Below are 19,771 nucleotides of genomic sequence, written 5' to 3' on the forward strand. Positions count from 1 at the left end.
CTACGGTTATCTGAAGTCTTGCCAAATTCTATCTTCATAACATCTCCTTTTGAGTTGCCTTTTCCATCTGTAAACGCCACTGTCAGCACATTGCATTGATTAGATTTTATTATTATATATATAGGTATATTTAGAAACTTACAACTGGAGGAGACGAAGAACGAAAAAAGAAATATTGATGACAGATCCCAGAAGAAGAACAGGTCGTCATTTCTTGACACCAGATAATTTATCCTCTACATTACAAATCACAAACTTACCTCCAGAATGGAACCAAGATATAATCACGTCGGTCGTGGCAGGTTCTGGTCCAGTTATAGATATAAAACCTAAGAATGACCCGAGAACTGGTAAACTAACTGGTGTACTGTTCGACTATTTGACTAGTAAAGATTGTAAACGTGCTTGGGAAATTTTAAATAGAATTGAAAACTTTCCCGTAAAGATAGAGCAAATAATCCCACCAAATTATAAGGACCATCTTAGAGAAACAGCGAATAAAAATTCACAAAAGCAAGTGTTACAACTTAATAGAGATTCTTACCCCTTTGAAGCGGGTTTGGAGCTGCCTTTCGAAATGGTGACAGAAGTCCCCATTCCTAGGCGACCACCTCCGCCACAGGCTGCGAGTAACACCAACTCTGTATCAAATAACACAAACATTCAGTTCCCTGACATACTAAGTAAAGCATCTAAACACTTGCCAAGTTTCCAGGATGGCTCGATTATTGCTCCAGACAAGATTTCACAAAATTTAAGTAAAATTCCGCCGTTGCAACTTATTGAAATTATATCGAATTTGAAAATACTAGCAAACCAAGAAAATATCCAAAAATCACAACTAGAATCTTTCTTGAATACTAACAGTGATATTACAATATCCGTGACTCAAGCCCTACTAGAAATGGGATTTATAGACTACAGCGTGGTGACCAAAGTGTTGAAATCTCAAATTGGCGAGACTCCATCAATGCTTTCAAGTAACAATACAAGTAATTCGAACACACCTATTAGCGTAATCAGAAATAACACTCCGTTGCATGTACCTCCTAATGAAGCCAGCAATAATTCTAACAATATTCCACTGAACGTAGGTATGCCAATGCCTATGTCGACACCACCATTTATTCCTTTACCTCTACAACAACAACCATTCGGCTTTGTACCACCAGGCCCTTTCATGCCATCAACTCAAGGCCCCTCTATGGGACAGTCTGTACTGATAAATCAACTCGGCCAGGTTCAGCAACAGAATGTAAGTTCTACAGAAGCACCTCCTAACGCGAATAAAGCGAATGACAGTGGCACCATTAATATGGCGAAACTGCAGTTACTACCTGAAAATCAACAAGATATGATCAAACAAGTTCTCACTTTGACGCCTGCCCAGATCCAAAGTTTACCAAGTGATCAGCAACTTATGGTGGAAAACTTTAGAAAAGAATATATAATCTAAGTAATCAGAGTCATAGCGTATCAGAAAACCACACCTAACTGTATGGTCCTTGCATCTGTACCTCTTATCACTCAAGCGGCACCCAACTATCGACATCAAATGTTTGCCTTGTTGAATAGATGTTTTGCCTTGCTTTGAATTGGTTAAGTCAATTGCACACACTTTTCTCATGCCGCATCATTCGCGAAGTTTTCCACACAAAACTGTGAAAATGAACGGCGATGCCATAAACGGCAAAACCTCAAATGCTGGATAACGTGGATCTCCGACACATGTGAATTTATAAGTAGGCATATGAAAATACAGATTCTTTCTGCTGTATTTTCCATTTATTTCTTTCGCATGCTAAGAGGTATACCGAATCTTCAAAATATAACTAACACAGTAGAGTTAGCTTCAAAGGTCTGTTTTTTTTGCCTCTTTGATAAATTTCTCTTCTTTTCTTTATTTTATCCCCCCTAATTGTATACGTTAGTTCAACCTAACAAGCTAGGAGTTTCATTGACAAGAAAGGTAAAAGTCACCTATTAAGGCGATTTAAACTTTTTTTCCAACCCTGAATATATCAAGTGATTTCCTTCTTTACAAAGCTTTTTTTCTTTTGTAGATGTCCAGTTGTAAAACTACTTTGTCTGACATGGTTGGTCCTGTGGCAAAAGATAGGGGCACTATCAACGTCAAAGCCAGAACACGTTCAAGTAATGTAACTTTCAAACCGCCTGTAACCCACGATATGGTCCGCTCGCTCTTCGATCCAACTTTGAAGAAATCCTTGTTGGAAAAATGTATTGCATTAGCTATTATATCGAACTTTTTCATTTGTTATTGGGTCTACCAAAAGTTTGGTTTACAGTTTACTAAATACTTTTTTCTCGTACAGTATTTATTCTGGAGAATTGCCTATAATTTGGGTATTGGTCTTGTCCTGCATTACCAGTCGCATTATGAAACATTGACGAATTGCGCTAAAAACCATGCAATTTTTAGCAAGATATCACAAAATAAAGATGTTAGTTCGAATTTCTCAACAAATTCCAATTCGTTTTCAGAAAAATTTTGGAATTTTATTAGAAAATTCTGTCAATATGAGATTAGGTCAAAAATGCCAAAGGAGTATGACCTATTTGCCTATCCGGAAGAAATCAACGTCTGGTTGATTTTCCGCCAATTTGTTGATTTAATCTTGATGCAAGATTTTGTGACCTATATTATTTACGTTTACCTCTCTATTCCGTATAGCTGGGTTCAAATCTTTAACTGGAGATCTTTGCTAGGTGTTATTCTAATTTTATTCAACATCTGGGTTAAGTTAGATGCGCATCGCGTGGTTAAGGATTATGCCTGGTACTGGGGTGATTTTTTCTTTTTGGAAGAATCTGAATTGATTTTTGATGGTGTTTTCAACATCTCTCCCCATCCAATGTATTCTATTGGTTATCTGGGTTATTATGGCCTATCATTGATCTGTAATGACTACAGGGTTCTTCTGGTGTCCGTATTTGGCCATTATTCGCAATTTTTGTTTTTAAAGTACGTTGAAAATCCTCACATTGAAAGAACTTATGGTGATGGCACTGATTCTGATTCCCAAGTGAATGGGAGGATTGATGATCTGATATCCAAAGAAAATTACGACTATTCAAGGCCCTTGATCAACATGGGCCTTTCTTTTAACAACTTCAACAAATTAAGATTTACTGACTATTTCACAATTGGTACCGTTGTGGCACTTACGTTAGGAACAGTCCTAAATGCGAAATCTGTCAATTTAAATTACCTCTTTGTTGTCGTTTTCATAACAAAACTGGTTTCATGGTTGTTTATCTCGACCATATTGTACAAGCAATCCAAGACTAAATGGTTTACAAGACTGTTTTTGGAGAATGGTTACACACAAGTTTATTCCTATGAACAGTGGCAGTTTATTTACAACTATTATTTGGTGTTAACTTACTCGCTTATGATAATTCATACTGGCCTTCAAATTTGGAGTAACTTTTCTAACATAAACAATAGTCAATTAATTTTTGGTTTAATTCTTATTGCTTTACAAACATGGTGCGATAAAGAAACCAGATTAGCCATTTCTGATTTTGGTTGGTTCTATGGTGATTTTTTCTTGAGCAATTATATCTCAACTAGAAAATTAACTTCTCAAGGTATCTACAGATATTTGAATAACCCAGAAGCAGTATTAGGCGTTGTTGGAGTTTGGGGTACTGTATTGATGACTAATTTTGCGGTTACCAATATTATCCTGGCTGTTTTATGGACATTGACAAATTTTATTCTTGTTAAGTTTATCGAAGCTCCTCACGTTAATAAGATATATGGTAAAACTAAACGTATTAGTGGTGTTGGGAAAACTTTACTAGGCTTGAAACCCCTGAGACAAGTTTCTGATATCGTCAATAGAATCGAAAACATTATAGTTAAATCGTTAGTTGATGAAAGTAAAAATTCCATTGGTGAGACAGAACTTTTGCCCAAAAACTATCAAGAGAATAAGGAATGGAGTATTTTAATTCAGGAAGCAATGGATAGCGTTGCGACAAGGTTAAGTCCATACTGTGAATTGGAAATTGAAAACGAGCAGATAGAAAACAATTTTGTTCTACCTGCGCCAGTGAGTTTAAATTGGAAAATGCCCATTGAACTTTACAATGATGATGATTGGATTGGCTTGTACAAAGTCATTGATACAAGGGCAGATCGTGAAAAGACAAGGGTTAGTTCAGGTGGTCATTGGAGTGCTACTTCCAAAGGTACATATATGAACAATGGATTAAGACATAAAGAATCTGTAACAGAAATTAGCGCAGCTGAAAAGTATGTTCAAGGTAAAGTGACATTTGATACGTCCTTACTTTACTTTGAAAATGGTATTTATGAATTTAGGTATCACTCTGGAAACACCCATAAGGTGCTATTGATTTCTACCCCATTTGAAATTTCATTGCCGGTATTAAATACTGAGACACCTGAACTGTTTGAGAAGGATTTGGCTGAGTTTTTGACGAAAGTCAACGTTTTGAAAGATGGCAAATTTCGTCCGTTAGGGAATAAGTTCTTTGGGATGGAATGCTTGAAGCAATTGATCAAAATTTCAATTGGCGTCGAACTTTCGTCCGAGTATATAAGGAGAGTTAATGGTGACGCTCATGTTATTTCGCACCGCGCCTGGGATATAAAGCAAACGCTTGACAGTCTTGCATGAGTGTTTTTGAGTATATAAATATTTAAGAAGTACTAAATTAACATCCTGAATAGAAGTAGTTACGTTGTTGTAATTAAATGGAGCAACTATTTATGCATAACGACACTGTAAATTATGATGGTGATGCAAAATGCCTTTGTGCGCGTCTTTTGCCATGAATTTCTCTTATGTTCTTCCACTTTCATTTCAACTAGGATGATCTCGTGCCTAAGTTTTTCTGTTTCATTAAACAGCTTATCATTAAATCTCTATAACAGTTATATTGCTCCTTGCAACGATCAAGGCAATCTAGAAGGTCCTCATGGTCACCGTCATCCTTCCAAAAACCAACAATTTCTTCTCCATTTTTGATAAATGATACAACAGTGCCATTGGCCTCTCCGGCACCTACCATGTCCACTATTTCGATGCCGGCATCAGCTAAGGCTAGCGTTATACTAGTGATGCAATGAGGTATGAGAGATGCTATTTGAGGAATCAACTCTTTGCTTTGCGATTCGTCGTCCAGGAGATTATTTGGAAGATGCTTATCATAAGTTAAATAAACAAAAATATCGATGCCGGACTTCGGATAGCGAGATAAGTTGATTACTGAATTGAAAATGCCCATTAAAAAACTGCCAACTTCCTTCAATTCATTTGTGTTATATTTTTCCAAAAGACCGTTCTTCAATTGAATAGATATAGTACCTTGAGATGTGAAGGAACCTCTAATGGAGCGTGGCCCATAAACGGCGGTAATCAGCGATGTTTGATGTCTTAAGCTCCTAGCTTCTACTAATGCAGATCCGTTACAGTTTTCAATGAAACCGGTGTGTAGAGAAAGTTCCTGTTCACTTTCGCTGTCTTCAGGTGGTGCATTTGTCGACTTCTTCTCTAGCACAGGAGTAGTAGTGTTGCTAAACGCCATTGGCCTGGCAGCAGCGGGACCTAGTAACCTCCTTCTATCTTGAACATTCATTATTTTGATAGCACTGTAATATGAGTATGTTTATATCTCTAAGTGTAATATATGATATAGCTTAAAAAAAATTTTTATTGCCTAATCAACTATAATGCCTAGGCTTTTCTTTAGATAATTATTTCATGTAACTGAAATTTTTTGAGTATTTTCTCGGTACTAGTAGTCGCCCGTATATAACGATCTCATCTCATTCTGAATAGGAAAAAAAAACCAGCCATTGAAAGAAATGAGGTGAGGTAGAGATGGTGAATAAAAAGTTTAAGAATGTATCCTATTTACTTACTAATGTACACAAAATATTATAAACCAAATTTTTCCTCAAAAATGGAATGTAGTAATTAACGTAAAAAAAAGAAAAATTGAAATTGAAGTTCTTCTCATTTTCTCATTAATCAAATGTTTTCTTTGAACCAGCGAAAGAAGCGGTGTTTCTTGATCTGCCCAATGGAGCAGTATTAGCACCAGAACCAGATGGTCTGAAACCGCCACGGCCACCACGAGCGCCACCACGGCCACCGAATCCACGGTTACCGCCACGACCACCTCCACGACCACCAAAGCCACGGCTACCGCCACGACCACCATCGTTGTTTGGTCTTGGAGAGGAGAAGTCTAATCTAACTGGTCTGTTGTCGATGTATTCACCTTGCAAAGCTTCGAGAGCCTTCTTGGCGTCCTCAATGTTGGAGAATTGAACGTAACCGAAACCCTTTGGTTGTTCGGTTTCTGGGTGTGTTGGAATACGAACGGAAACAACTTCACCTTGCTTAGCGAACAATTCGAAAATAGCGTCTCTGTCAGCATTGAAAGATAAGTTACCCAAGAACAAAGTGTCAGATGGCTCAGATGGAGTGTCACCGAATTTTTTGGCACGATCGTTGTTGTTGTTACCAGCTGGCTTGCTTGTGGACATGTCACAGTTGATTGGTCTACCATCAATTTCCTTACCTTGCATTTCTTGAATGGCCTTTTCAGCGTAAGATTTATTTTCAAAATCAACGTAACCATAACCACGAGATCTATCGGTACCTCTTTCATAGATAACTCTGGCACTAATGACACCACCAATGTGTTCGAATTCCTTCTTCAACCATTCGTCATCAATGGACCACGATAGTCTACCAACAAAAATAGTAGCAGGTTCTTCGGTTTCTTCATTCTTTTGTTTCTTGTTGGAAGACTCTTCTTCTTCTTCTTCCTCAGCGTCTTCAGATTTACGCTTCTTGTCGTTAGAATCTTCCTTTTCGCTCTCGCTATCAGAAGATGAAGAGGAAGATGAATCGGAACTAGAAGATTCTTTAGATTCTTCCTTCTTGGTTTCTTCTTCTTTTTCTTCTTCGTCAGAAGAAGAGTCAGAAGATGAAGAATCCTTGGATTCCTCCTTCTTTTTTTCAGCTTCACTTTCGCTGTCAGAAGAGGATGAAGATGAGGATTCAGAGTCAGAGGATGAAGATGAGGATTCGGACTCAGACTCGGATTCAGACTCGGATTCAGATGAAGATGAAGATGATGATTCGGAGGAAGAGGAAGAGACAGCCTTAGCTTTTTCTTCTTTGGCTTGCTTGGAAGCCTTAGCTTCCTTCTTGTTACCTTTTACTTTAGTAGTCTTAGCCATCTTATATTATCCTGCCTGGGTTGAGTGATCTGAGATTGGTTAACAGTTCGTCTTTTCGAAGCAAGAATAAGAAGAACATTAAGAAAGGAAATGGCAAGAAGGTATTAATTGTACGGAAAGTGCAGACAGCAACAACTACGCTTAAGTACTTTTAATATTGGATTGAAAATTTTCATTCTTGCGATGAGCTGCCCTTGCAAATTTTTCACCAGAAAAGAAAAAGAAATGGAGTGAAAAAAGAAACGAAAAAAAAAAAAGGGCATGGGGACCCATACATCAGGCGCTTACCCCCCGGAGAGATTACGTACCTTGAAAACAAAGGGTAATAAGGACTACCTGTCAAATTGCAATCATTATTATTCAATTTCTCTCATTGAAGTCTACGTGAACAAAGACATGATTGTATATATAGGCTAGGTAAATTGGGGAAATTATTTATAACAGAATAGACAATGAGCGTAATCACTTTTACTGGCTATGAGTAAATGAGAACTACTAGGGCCGTAGCTCAAGAGTGCATAATGGGACGGTAAAATGTGTAAAACAAGGATTTGGGTTGTTATTTAAATGCCTGATAATTTCGTGCCTTCCCTTTTTACCTCTTTTCTTTTCTCTTGTATTAAACAGTTTTATATTTTCGTTGAGGGGGGGTTCAAGATATTTAAAGAAAACAAAAGCGAAGCAAAAATAGTTCTATTTCCGGTAAGGCTTTAAATGTATATTTATTTTCTATATATATGAAATAAACTATATAATAATAAGTAGTGGCTCCGAAAAACACCAAAGCTGTACCTAGAATGAGGTTTTCAAAAAAAAAATATAAAAAAAAAACCAAGTGAGAAACCACGCTTTATAACGCAAGTGCACGAACTGCTTATGTGTTGGATTGCCAAAGATCAAAAGAAAAGAATATGATTGGAAAAAGTTTTGTGTCTCGCTTATATCTTATTTCAATGAACCGGTTTGGAATCTTTTTGCCATGAGATCAGCTTTCAGAGAGTTTGAGCCATCGAGGCTGTAATTGGAAGAACGCCTTCTTCTATCATGAAGAAGAGTACCCGACTCAGTTAAATCGCTGGATGAAATGCCGCTTAGAGAACGTGGAAGAAGAGTGTGATGTGGAAGATCTGCGGAGGAAAGGTTTCTGTTTGCTGTTGGTGCTGAGTGGATTTTAGTCTCGATGGGAAAAATCGTGTCTGAAATGCTTGTCCCGTTAGATATGGAAGCATTCCGGCTCGATCTTCTGGCGGAATGAGAAATATGGGACATGGAGTCTTTGGGAGTTAAAGGAAGCACGGCACGTCTGGATGCACCATCTGTGAGCTTTAGCGTCGGAGTGTCCAGTGTGTATCCATAATTGCAGTCATCATCGTCAAGGATCGCTGACTCGCTTTCGAAAAAGGGAGACGATTTTCTTGCTGGAACTGGGTGGTGCAGTTGGTTTTTTAACCTAGAGTTTTCTTCTTTCAAAGTTTCAATTTCCCGTAGAAGTCTTACTACAATAGCGTCTTGCTCCTTTTCCATTTCGTTTATTATTTCTTCCCTCGAAAGCCTTCTCTGTGCTGATATTGGTGAAGAAGAGGGAGACGACGACGTCGAAAGCCTGCGAGGATCACGTGCTACAGCCGGCCTCATGGCCCTTGTAACTGAAGTTTGTCTCTCTCTAGATGGTTTAGCCACAGCCTTCTTGTGCTTTGATTCTTTGTTCATGTTTGCGGTTCTGGAAGTAGCGATCATTATACTTTATCTTCTACTAATGCTATGATCAATGAGATATATGTCTATATGTATCTGTAAGAAAAGAGCGCAATGATTAGCCTTCTATTATATATGGTCTAAGGAAACGAAGTCGAGACAAAAATGATATTAGTCAAGAAACAGTTTTTTAGACTGAGGCCGAAGATAAGCTTTATATATATGCAAGTCTATTTTTGTACGGGCGAAACCATCTAAGCCAACGATAACAATAGCCAGCTATGATCGTTGAGTACAGCGTGGGGCAATTTTTAGCGTGGTTGATAAGGGCGCATTATCTCATCATCCATCGCCAATTTGGGACTTTAACGGCAAACCTCGGATTTCCGTGGAAACGCATGGAAAAATTGATCCGGGCTGTGAGGGGAGTTGAGTCAGTCACCTTTTTGGCAACTCTCTCCGGTCATGACCACTACTCCGCGGTAGCTGCCAAATCTGAAATTTCCAGGCTTTTTTGTGGACAGCCCGGGATCATCTGTAAGAGCAGGATGTGTCATTCGCGGGATAGATTACGCTGGCTTGCTGTTATGGTTTTTGGTACAGCGTGTTGAACACGTTGTTATTGATTTTGATAGGGGCGGGGTGTGAAAGCCACAAACCCGCTTCGTCGCTGTGGTTCTGGCGCTGCATTTCTTCTTTCCCCCGCCTTGTAATACGTCGTGCATGCGATCGTAATGAGATCGTATTTATTGTATATTGTAGTGATTCTACGGATTTTAATATTTCAGTAGTACCATAGACTGTAGCAAAAGATTAAATTTAAAAAATAAAAGCGTTTATGTCTGGATACTTCAACCATCTCTCTTCAAGCGCTCATTTCACAAATATTCAAGCAGATCAGGGCCTCATAAGTGACGCTAGTGGTACAAGCGGTGATCATGGCAGTAGCAGTATGATTGATTTCGCTCTACAACTTGAAGAACTGAGCCTGGAAGAGAAAATAGTTAAGGAGTTCACCCTATTCCAGAGCAAGAACATGGACTTATTGCAAGAGACGGCGACGGCGAGTCCGAATACTAATCACTCCTTAAGACAGAGCCAAATTCAAGGTTGGTAAACGCCTGATGCGATCTTTACGTTTTTGTGTTTACCGTGCACGTATAGTGGCTACTTTTGCATTCAAACAACTTTTTTTAAAAAAACGACATACGATTAGCCTACAGATGAGGCTGAGCGAAGTGGCGGTGGAAGGCCAGAAAGATGAAGGGTTACTTAGTGTCGATACGATTTCTTTATATGTCGGTTCTTCATTTATGCATTTCTGTACGATTGCTTTCTCACTGTAAATACACACTAATATTCATGAACTATAAAAAATATAACATCATATCTTAGTATTTCTTCTCCGTCGGGTAGATAAGGGCAATGCTACGATAAGATATTCTAAGAACGCCAAGAAAATCAAAAAATTCAACTCTCTCTAAACACACTTGTCAAACCCTTGAAGAAACTCACAGAGCGGGGTATCTGCTATTTTGTTTTCGTTCTTTTTGTATCTTCGCTACGTCACATTTTCTACACCCCTTAGTTCAATTCATCACAGTTCAAAGTTTGTAAGATATGAGCCGCATATTTTTGCCATGCGGCAAGAATAATGTACCTTTCATACAATGATACATATTTCGGTACCTTATAAGAAATCTGGGTTCATATTGATATTACTGGTTAAATTGCAGTATCTACTGAGAATAAAAGCAAATCTTCTCATAGAATGTAAGAGAGGTATAGAAAAGTAACGCTGAATCGTCATGTAAAATTTGACCAATATAACAGTACTTGCGGTGATACGTAGACGCATACGATGTAAACATTTATATTGATATCATAGTACCTTGTGTGAATGTGAACAGTGATTCGCCAATTGTCCCAACATTCCCCCTTGGGGGTAAAAAATTTCGGTGGCTTTCATTTTCTTCTACACATGATCTTGTCTTGTTATTTCTGTCGTCGTCGAAACAGGACAACTTCCTTAAATGGTACCAATCATGCTTTAAGGTAAACATAGGCAACTACTTTGAACAGTAATCGCGAACTACATCTGGAACGAACAGGTATTCACTACCAAAAAAGTACATGGTACAAATGACAAAGATAAAAATCAGTACTTTTTGCATCGACAATAATGGGAAGTTGGTGAATATTGAGATAATTGTTGGGATTCCATTGTTACTAAAGGCTATAATATTAGGTATATAGAATATACTAGAAGTTCTCCTCGAGGATATAGGAATCCACAAAAGGGAATCGATAGTTCTACATAGTGTTATAACTTTATCTTCTTTCCTTTTATATGTTGTCATTCATTATCCTATTACATTATCAATCCTTGCATTTCAGCTTCCATTAGATTGGATGACTGTTTCTCAATCTTTATGCCATCCTCTTGCACCGCATATTATAATATACTATTAAATAGATGATATTAGAATTTCATTCCAACAGATAATACACTACTAAATATATGATATTAGAATTTCATTCCAACAGTTCCAACACAATGATTCTCAATTTTGTTGTATATCATGTCGTATTGTTCTTCAGAGTAATTTCAGCAGTATCTTATATGTGCGTATATATCTCTCTCTATAATCATATTCACAATCAAAGTAAGCTCGCGTGGCGTAATGGCAACGCGTCTGACTTCTAATCAGAAGATTATGGGTTCGACCCCCATCGTGAGTGCTTTTTTGCACCATTATATGAAATGATTCTTTCGTTAGCAGAACACTTATGACTGGCTCCCCCAAGGGTTTTGTCCATTAAGTCACTTGATTTACTATCATTTTTAGTATGTATCTATTTACTCTAATACTTTCACGCCTTACGTCTTTCACATATCATCCTCAATACTATTTTTGGCTTGATTAGCTCTTGCATTCGCCCAAATATCCTCCAATCCCTTCTTGAAAATATCAATATTATAATCTGCGACCGTTAAACAGCTTTCCATATCTGTGCCATTAGGTCTTATGATTGCAACCAACGCTAACCCTCTAATCATCTGTCTCAAATAAATAATCACACCATTGGCTAGTTGTGATACATTCTGTAGCTCATTGCGAGGATTTATCGCATTATCCTTGTCTGAGCTCTTTTGGCTATTCCGTAGCACAGGTGCTTTATATAAATCGAATAAATCAATCGTCACGTCTATAAACTCGGAGCATACTTCATACATTTGTATATCGACAGGGTTCGAATCTGTGGAAACATATATTTTGGAATTAACATCGAATAAGAAGGCTTTTTCAATTTTTGAATGCTGAATCAAGTTATCTAGCATATTCTCCAGAAAAGACAATTCCGGTATTAGCTTTTGCACAATCCTTGAGAATGCCTCATATATTGAGTGATCAAAAATCGAGGTTAAGTAAAAAGAAACCTGAACACCATCCAGCCCCAGTTCAAGCAACTCTTCACCTGTCCGTTGCATTATATCACGCTGAGCATCCACTTTAAAATCTTCGCTAAGGCCATCAACCTTGTGAATCAAAACCTCTATATTAATGGAAGGGTTTACCTTGTATGCATACTCAATAATCATCGCCAGATTTGTGATCGCATTGATATATTCATCTTGGGAATCAATGACATATACTAATGCCCCAACGCTCTTAAATAATCTTTCAGAATCATAACTTGGTTCAAAGTAATTTAGCTGCCCGGGAAGCTCCATGACTGCCAGATCGATAAGGGTGGAAAAATGCTCCAGAGAAGGATTTGAGGTTGACTCTAGATACAATGTATCCAAAGGCTGCATATTATGAAAAACCACTTTACAGATGGATGATTTTCCACACCTTCTTACACCCATCAACAAAACCATGGCCTTGGAATCTGTGGCCTCTAAACTCATGTTCGTCCGTATATCAGTACCGTTTTCCTGAAGTGTGTTAATGTAGTGTTGAAATGACAAGCCTTATTAGGAGTCTCCCATGACCAACTTATCAGTATAACTTTTGATGTTTTTATTGTTTCTGTTGTCCGGAAACGGTCCTTCCCTTTCGTGGCCTCTATAAAAAAGGACAAATGGCCGAAGGAATAGCATGATTTAATCAAAATATGAAGTTAAGGCCGTCAGCTAATAATGATATAAATATACAAAACTATACATATGCTGAGTGGCCTGTTATATAAAACATATCGTAAACAAAGAGTGGCGATGTTATAAATAAAAATACAGAAGGACATGGACATATAGAACAGGATAGGAAGAATAAAAGATGCGGTAAGAAGATTACCTATTGGAATGCTTCAAACTTGCTTATGGCTTTTTAGTGAAAAGAAATACGCCCATTTATTAAAAAAATATAACATTAGTACCTCAGTGACGCTTTTCTTTCTTCTCCATGCACATATTTTCAATTAATAGCGCAGGATTACACGTTAGAAAATTGGGTTTGTGTTGAACTATTAATTTATTATTTTATTAGACTTTCTACCAACATTCTTACATCCAAAAGTGTTCTCGTACCTACCATAGTTTATTCATTTTACTCTTCGTCATCACTTTCACCCATTAATGCACTGAACATATTTGTTGCGGTAGAAGTTGGTGCAGCTGGTTCTTCTTTTGGAGGAGGAGCCCTTTGACTATTCCTTTGAGAATATGTTCTGGTTGTAATAAAGCTATCTTTTGATGCTGGAGGAGCGTCCCTTCTGAAAGAATGTCTATTACTGGAGTTGTTCGTACGTCTTGAGTTAGATCTAGAGTTGTTCTTCAATTGACGTTGTCTTTCTTCTTCTTCATGAATCTGTTGAATGGTCTTAGGACCGTTGTCCTTCTTATCACTATTCCAGTTCTTATCGTGCCTTAATTCTTTAATGTCAATCAACTTGAATTTGATTCTACTAGAAATATTGGCAGTTTGGATAATATTGTCTAAAATGCCGAACAAGCTATCGAGCAATTGTGAACCTTCCAATGTAGCTTGACCTGTCCTGAAACTATCGGTCTCAAATTGTTCACCAACGGTACTTAACAGTTCAACAACGGACTCTAGAGTTTCTTCAGATGGGGAGTCTGTCAAATCCTTCATTAATCTACGGAAACATTCGAACATCATCTTTCCAGTTAACAGATTCAGACGGTACAAGAAACCGATGAAACGAACTAAACCTAGACCTCTTCTCTTAGCGGAAGCAGCCGCATAATACTCTTCAGACATCATTTCAGGTTCTAATGGTGTACCATCTTCGTTTGTTGGTAATTTATCGGTCCAACCCTTGTCGAATTCGGCATGACATCTAGCGACCAAATAATGCAAGACCAATTTTGGACCAGTCTTACCTTCATTAGTTTCATCTGAAATATCCGCGTTTAACTCTTTAACAACTTTACCACATAATTGGGCGTACATAGAAGACCAATGAGGTTCGTCACAGGCCTTTAAGAAAATCTGCTCTATTACTGCCTTTAGCGTTTCACCGTTTGTTTCCCATACTGATATGTTTGCAATGGCTAAAATTTCGGATGAAATAGCATCGAACATTTCCAAAGTAAGTTTGTTCAGCAGTGACTTCATCTTTCTTTCAACTTCATCCTTGTCCAATAGTTCAGTCTTTCCATCAGGGGCCAATTTCTTTTCAGTCTTTTTGGCCTTGGATTTTGGAATCCATCTATTAGCACTTGGAACAAGTGGAGCAACTTCTTCCTTTGGTTTGTCATCCTCTCTCTTATCTTCATTTCTGTAAGAACCTCTCTCGCGGTCTCTTCTCGATGTGTAAGATCTATTCGACCTCCTGTCATCATTCATTCTCTTTGATCTTCTCTTTGATGAGGTCCTTGAATTAGCTCTGTCATCCATATTTCTCACTGAGCTATTTCTGAAGTCATGGCCACGACTAGAATTATTTCCAAATCTGCCAGAATCTCTAGATCTATTTCCTCTACCCATTCCTGGCGGAATAACAATTTTAGAAGAAGTGCTTTGGACCCATTCGGCATCCGCTTTAACGTTTAATTTATCCTTAAATTGAAGCAAGAAAGTTGGCCCATATGTGTACTTGACATGTTCTTTCTTGTATTTGATATCCGGGCCTTCAATACCTTCTGGATAGTTAAAAGAAAAGACATCTTCAATTGGTGTAGCATCTTTCAATACATTCAATATGTGAGAGACGGTATTTGTACCATCATCAGTTTCATCAGTTGCAGTTTCGTCTTCAGCTTCAAGTTCAGCCTTTACTCCGACATCACCGGCTTCAGCCTCAACTTCAGCATCATCAGATTCTGCTGGAATAGCCGGGGCTGTGGCAGATTCATCAGCCTTTGGCTGTTTGGTTTCGGTGACTTCAGTTTCTTCTTTATCTTGTTCAGTGGGAGGCACAGGAGCGAACTCTGTGGTGCCCTTTGTCTCCTCCTGTACCGGCACTTCCTTATCTTCCTTCTCCTCCGTCTTTTCTTCTCGTTCTTTTTGTTGTTTCTTCAACTTCAAACGTTCAGCAAAAGTCAACACCTTTGGAGTGGATTCTTCCTTTACTTGTCCTTTTTCTTCTTGTTCGCCTTCTTTAAGTGGAGTATCTTGCTTATTTTCTGATTCAGCAGATTTTTCTTCAGCAGATTTGGTTTCTTCAGTTACCTCAGGTTTGTCTGATCCCTTTTCTTCCACCTTTTCTGGGGCAGTTTTCGTTGGAATATTATTGTTGCCACTAGCACCTTCAAGTTGCTCCTTTCTCTTCTTTTCTAAAGCTGCTTTACGAAGTTTGACTTGTTCGATGAAATTTCTTCTCGTCTTCTCAGCTTCAGATATATTTTCTTCAGAACTGGCTTTAGAATCATTGGTGGAAGGGGTAGGAGTCGGAGTAGGAGTAGAATCAGAAGTTTCCTCTGACTTTGAGTCCAGTTGTGGAGACATGGCAGATCTTTCCTGAGACTGTAGCTTGGCCTTATGCTGTTCTTTTAAATCTAGATGTTCACCAGACTTGGTAGTGATTTCTATTTTAGATGGAACAGGAGACTTCTCTTCAACAGGAATAGCATTGGCAGGGGCACCACTAGCGGCCGCCATTTGCTGTGGCTGATAGTAAACAGGGTAGTTATTGTAGTAACCAGTCCATGGTACGTTTGAGCCGTTGGCCCCCATGTGTCCACCTCTAAAACTACCGCCACCATTATAGTTGCCACGGCTGTTATATCTATTTGGTCCAAACTTACCGCCTCTTTGCTGATGAGGTCTGTTGCTGTTGTAAGGCTTCTTTTGAGTATAGTTGCTGCCATTGTTGTAGTTGTTGTAGCCACGCTGTTGTTGTTGTTGAGACTCCTGTAGATCATCGCCTGTCTGTTTCAGAGCAGCAGATTCCTGCCTTGGAGCAGATTGTGTCGGTTGAACAGTTTCGTCTGTCATTATTGTAATAGGTAATTACAGTTGTCCTCTTACCTTGCTTATTTATGAGCAAGAAGTAGTAAAGTAAGAAGCTTTCAAATAATGAAGGGAAAAGAAAGAATCATAACTAAGTAAAATAATTATCATAATGTCAAGATTAGTAAAATTTCAAGCAACATATTGAAATTCCATCTACCATCCATCCGTTGCACACAGAGAACGCGGCATCGAAAATTTTTCTTGAAAAAAAAAAAAATTTTGTCAGGGAAACAGAACGAGAAAAAAAACTAGAAAAAAAGCTGTAATGAAAAAGGACGCACAAAAATACGGTGTAAAAGAAGAAAAATCGTTTCTCACGTCGTTATCGAGATGCGATGAGGATAATGCCCGTTATATTTGATCACTCCACTACGATGGCAATCTGACGTCGTGATACCCAAGAGGTTCATAAACGCTAGTAATACGTAACTGAACTGTCACTTTAGAGGTCTCAAAGGAAATCTTATTAACTTAATTTACAAAAAAATGATTTCGCCCAGGATCGAACTGGGGACGTTCTGCGTGTTAAGCAGATGCCATAACCGACTAGACCACGAAACCACTTTTATTGGAAAATATTTGAATATTGACTATATTTGTTGGTGTGGAATCAAAACTCGGGCCAACCTTACCGCTGCTCTATTTCTATACCACCAATTTTTACTTGTTGGAATGAAATTCTAATGTCATATATTTAGTAGTATATTATCACATGCGGTGTAAGAAGATGGCATAAAGATTGAGAAACAGTCATATCATAGAAATCGAAAAAGGACTCGATGAAAGTTTAGTTATCATGAACACAAATACAACTGGCATTTTTAGGATAATCGATGGTTTGAAAAAAAAACAAAAGGAATTCTCCACGGTAGAAATGTCAGAATTAGAGCCTGGGAAAAGGTTTTGGTTGACACAACATGTAGAAGTTCCGCATTACTATTGAATAAACTTCAAAAGCTGGAAAAATGGATTTTTTTTAAACGCTGCAAAGATTGTCCCAATCTATAGGGTTTTCTACAAGAAGCTATCATGGGGACCTTCCACGAATCTTTAAGAAATTCTGTGAAACAATGTTTGTACAATATTCCACATAACGTAGGAATTAATCACGAAGAATTTCTAGTCAATACTGTTATTGAAACAGTAATTGATTTGAGCCCAATGGATGACGATCAAATAGAAAATAGCTACATGTATTGCAAATCTGTTTTCCATTGGTCAATTAACTCCAAAAAGAAACCAAAGAGAGAGCTTAGGCCTGACACGGCAAATTTCTCAAAAACCTATTATTCGCAAGGTACACAGAAACAACAACAACTTAAATCCAGTACAAACGAACAAAAGTCTTGGAGCAAGACACAAAAAGGAAGAACAAAGTGTACAACAGAAAAAAACTGGTAATTATTGATACTGGTTCCGGCGTAAACATTGCCAATGACAAAACCTTACTACATAATTACGAAGACAGTAATATCAGTACACGATTTTTTGGTATTAGGGAAAACAGCACAGTGTCTGTTAAAGGGTATGGCTATATAAAAATCAAGAATGGTCACAACAATACTGACAATAAGTGCTTATTGACTCACTATGTACCGGAAGAAAAATCTACTATAATCAGCTGTCATGACCTAGCCAAGAAAACCAAAATGGTTTTACGTCGAAAATATACCAACTTGGGAAACAAAATCATAAAAATAAAACCAAGATAATAAATGGTGTCATTAACGTAAAAATGAATGAGTTAATTGAACGTCCTTCCGATGATTCAAAAATAAATGCAATAAACCTACTTCTCCTCCCTGATTTAAACTAACCAAAAGGTCTATTACCTTGGAAGATGCTCATAAAAGAATGGGACATACAGGAATTCAACAAATTGAAAATTCCATAAAACATAATCATCATGAAGAATACCTTGACTTAATCAAAGAACCAAATGAATTTGGTATTGAACCTGTAAAATCTTTAAAGCCACGAAAGTAAATCATTATACTGGAATCATTATTATATTGGTCATAATTAATATGACCAATCGGCGTGTGTTTTATATACCTCTCTTATATAGTATAAGAAGATCCATACTTACTCTTCACTAATACTATTATTAACCTCTAATTATCAACACATTTCATCTTATTGTTTTCAAGAACAACAAACTCGCCATTTAGAATATTACCAATTAATTATGTATTGTACGGATGGTGCAACAGCAAAATAGAAGCCGAATAAAAAAATGAAAAGGACTCTTTGGAAACAAAGTACATGACAAAAACTACAAAGTTGAAAAAAAAGAGAAAAGCCACTCCACACTGCTAGTAGTATTCGATTGTGATGAGTTACGGCTTAACAGGTACCTCTTCTAAGCTAAGAGGAACTAATGCGATATTGTCATGGACTCAGGTGAGACACATTTCTCGCAGAAGGATAGCCTATCCATTTTATCCATTCAAGAAATTGGGAAGACAACATCCAAAGAAGCATAACACAAACCTAAAGACTGCCATGAGACAATTTTTGGGTCCAAAAAATTACAAGGGAGAATATGTGATGAACAAGTATTTCGCGGTTCCGACGAATCATGTACCTAACTACATAAAACCAGATTTGGAAAGGGGACAAAGTTTAGAGCACCCGGTAACCAAGAAACCATTGCAGCTAAGGTATGATGGGACATTAGGTCCTCCTCCTGTAGAAAATAAAAGGTTGCAAAACGTTTTCAAGGATAGATTGTTACAACCTTTTCCTTCAAACCCACATTGTAAGACAAATTATGTATTAAGCCCGCAATTGAGGCAACGTATTTTCGAAGAGATTACTGTGGAAGGACTTTCTACCCAGCAAGTTTCTCAAAAGTACGGATTAAAAATTCCTCGTGTGGAGGCTATTGTAAAATTGGTTGGCGTGGAAAACAGTTGGAGCAAACGGAACAGGGTATCCTCAAATTTAAAAACTATGGATGAGACTTTGTATAGAATGTTCCCCGTCTTCGATTCAGATGCTTCTTTTAAACGGGAGAACTTAAGCGAAATTCCTGTTCCCCAAAAGACTTTAGCATCAAGGTTCCTCACCATAGCAGAATCTGAGCCTTTTGGACCTGTCGATGCAGCCCATGTTTTGGAACTAGAACCTGCTGTAGAAACCTTAAAGAACTTGTCCACGGTTGGAGAACATTCTAGTGGCCACCACCAATTAACTAATAAGAATACTAAAGTTGTATATGGTGAGCTTGTCCAAGGTGAAAGATCACAATTCAAATTTACTGACGCAAAGGTTGGAAAAGTGGGATACCGTTACGGTAGTGGAAATAGGGATAACAAGAAAGATAGAAGAGTTGGCTTTAATAAGCTGGGCCAAATGGTATATATGTGATCACTTTTTGGTCTTATGAATCACTTCT

General features: G+C 37.9%; 9 protein-coding genes and 2 non-coding genes across 11 annotated transcripts; 5 read left to right on the plus strand and 6 right to left on the minus strand.

The window, feature by feature from the left end:
• Positions 1-178: 178 nt before the first annotated feature.
• Positions 179-1,456, plus strand: PTI1 (cleavage polyadenylation factor subunit PTI1; the record flags this gene model as incomplete). Its single annotated transcript, XM_033910602.1, has 1 exon — positions 179-1,456. The coding sequence occupies one exon, from the start codon at positions 179-181 to the stop codon at positions 1,454-1,456; it is 1,278 nt and encodes a 425-aa protein (XP_033766493.1).
• Positions 1,457-2,063: 607 nt separating this feature from the next.
• CHO2 (phosphatidylethanolamine N-methyltransferase) lies at positions 2,064-4,673 on the plus strand (the record flags this gene model as incomplete). The annotated part of the gene is made up of 1 exon (XM_033910603.1): positions 2,064-4,673. One exon carries the CDS (start codon positions 2,064-2,066, stop codon positions 4,671-4,673), a length of 2,610 nt encoding a protein of 869 aa, XP_033766494.1.
• Positions 4,674-4,863: 190 nt separating this feature from the next.
• MTR3 (exosome non-catalytic core subunit MTR3) lies at positions 4,864-5,634 on the minus strand (the record flags this gene model as incomplete). Its single annotated transcript, XM_033910604.1, has 1 exon — positions 4,864-5,634. The coding sequence occupies one exon, from the start codon at positions 5,632-5,634 to the stop codon at positions 4,864-4,866; it is 771 nt and encodes a 256-aa protein (XP_033766495.1).
• A 391-nt stretch (positions 5,635-6,025) lies between these two features.
• Positions 6,026-7,252, minus strand: NSR1 (Nsr1p; the record flags this gene model as incomplete). The annotated part of the gene is made up of 1 exon (XM_033910605.1): positions 6,026-7,252. The coding sequence occupies one exon, from the start codon at positions 7,250-7,252 to the stop codon at positions 6,026-6,028; it is 1,227 nt and encodes a 408-aa protein (XP_033766496.1).
• A 945-nt stretch (positions 7,253-8,197) lies between these two features.
• On the minus strand, positions 8,198-8,989 carry RTS3 (Rts3p; the record flags this gene model as incomplete). Its single annotated transcript, XM_033910606.1, has 1 exon — positions 8,198-8,989. The coding sequence occupies one exon, from the start codon at positions 8,987-8,989 to the stop codon at positions 8,198-8,200; it is 792 nt and encodes a 263-aa protein (XP_033766497.1).
• Positions 8,990-9,785: 796 nt separating this feature from the next.
• Positions 9,786-10,064, plus strand: SPAR_G03760 (uncharacterized protein; the record flags this gene model as incomplete). Its single annotated transcript, XM_033910607.1, has 1 exon — positions 9,786-10,064. One exon carries the CDS (start codon positions 9,786-9,788, stop codon positions 10,062-10,064), a length of 279 nt encoding a protein of 92 aa, XP_033766498.1.
• Positions 10,065-11,617: 1,553 nt separating this feature from the next.
• On the plus strand, positions 11,618-11,689 carry SPAR_Gtrna29R. Its single transcript has one exon. It is a non-coding gene; the product is annotated as a tRNA-Arg (tRNA).
• A 148-nt stretch (positions 11,690-11,837) lies between these two features.
• GTR2 (Gtr2p) lies at positions 11,838-12,863 on the minus strand (the record flags this gene model as incomplete). Its single annotated transcript, XM_033910608.1, has 1 exon — positions 11,838-12,863. The coding sequence occupies one exon, from the start codon at positions 12,861-12,863 to the stop codon at positions 11,838-11,840; it is 1,026 nt and encodes a 341-aa protein (XP_033766499.1).
• A 637-nt stretch (positions 12,864-13,500) lies between these two features.
• TIF4631 (translation initiation factor eIF4G) lies at positions 13,501-16,353 on the minus strand (the record flags this gene model as incomplete). The annotated part of the gene is made up of 1 exon (XM_033910609.1): positions 13,501-16,353. One exon carries the CDS (start codon positions 16,351-16,353, stop codon positions 13,501-13,503), a length of 2,853 nt encoding a protein of 950 aa, XP_033766500.1.
• Positions 16,354-16,858: 505 nt separating this feature from the next.
• SPAR_Gtrna30V lies at positions 16,859-16,932 on the minus strand. Its single transcript has one exon. It is a non-coding gene; the product is annotated as a tRNA-Val (tRNA).
• Positions 16,933-18,705: 1,773 nt separating this feature from the next.
• MRPS35 (mitochondrial 37S ribosomal protein mS45) lies at positions 18,706-19,743 on the plus strand (the record flags this gene model as incomplete). Its single annotated transcript, XM_033910610.1, has 1 exon — positions 18,706-19,743. The coding sequence occupies one exon, from the start codon at positions 18,706-18,708 to the stop codon at positions 19,741-19,743; it is 1,038 nt and encodes a 345-aa protein (XP_033766501.1).
• Between the last annotated feature and the right edge of the window lie 28 nt (positions 19,744-19,771).

Source organism: Saccharomyces paradoxus, chromosome VII, assembly GCF_002079055.1.
Source record: "Saccharomyces paradoxus chromosome VII, complete sequence".
In the NCBI taxonomy this organism is placed as follows: domain Eukaryota; kingdom Fungi; phylum Ascomycota; class Saccharomycetes; order Saccharomycetales; family Saccharomycetaceae; genus Saccharomyces; species Saccharomyces paradoxus.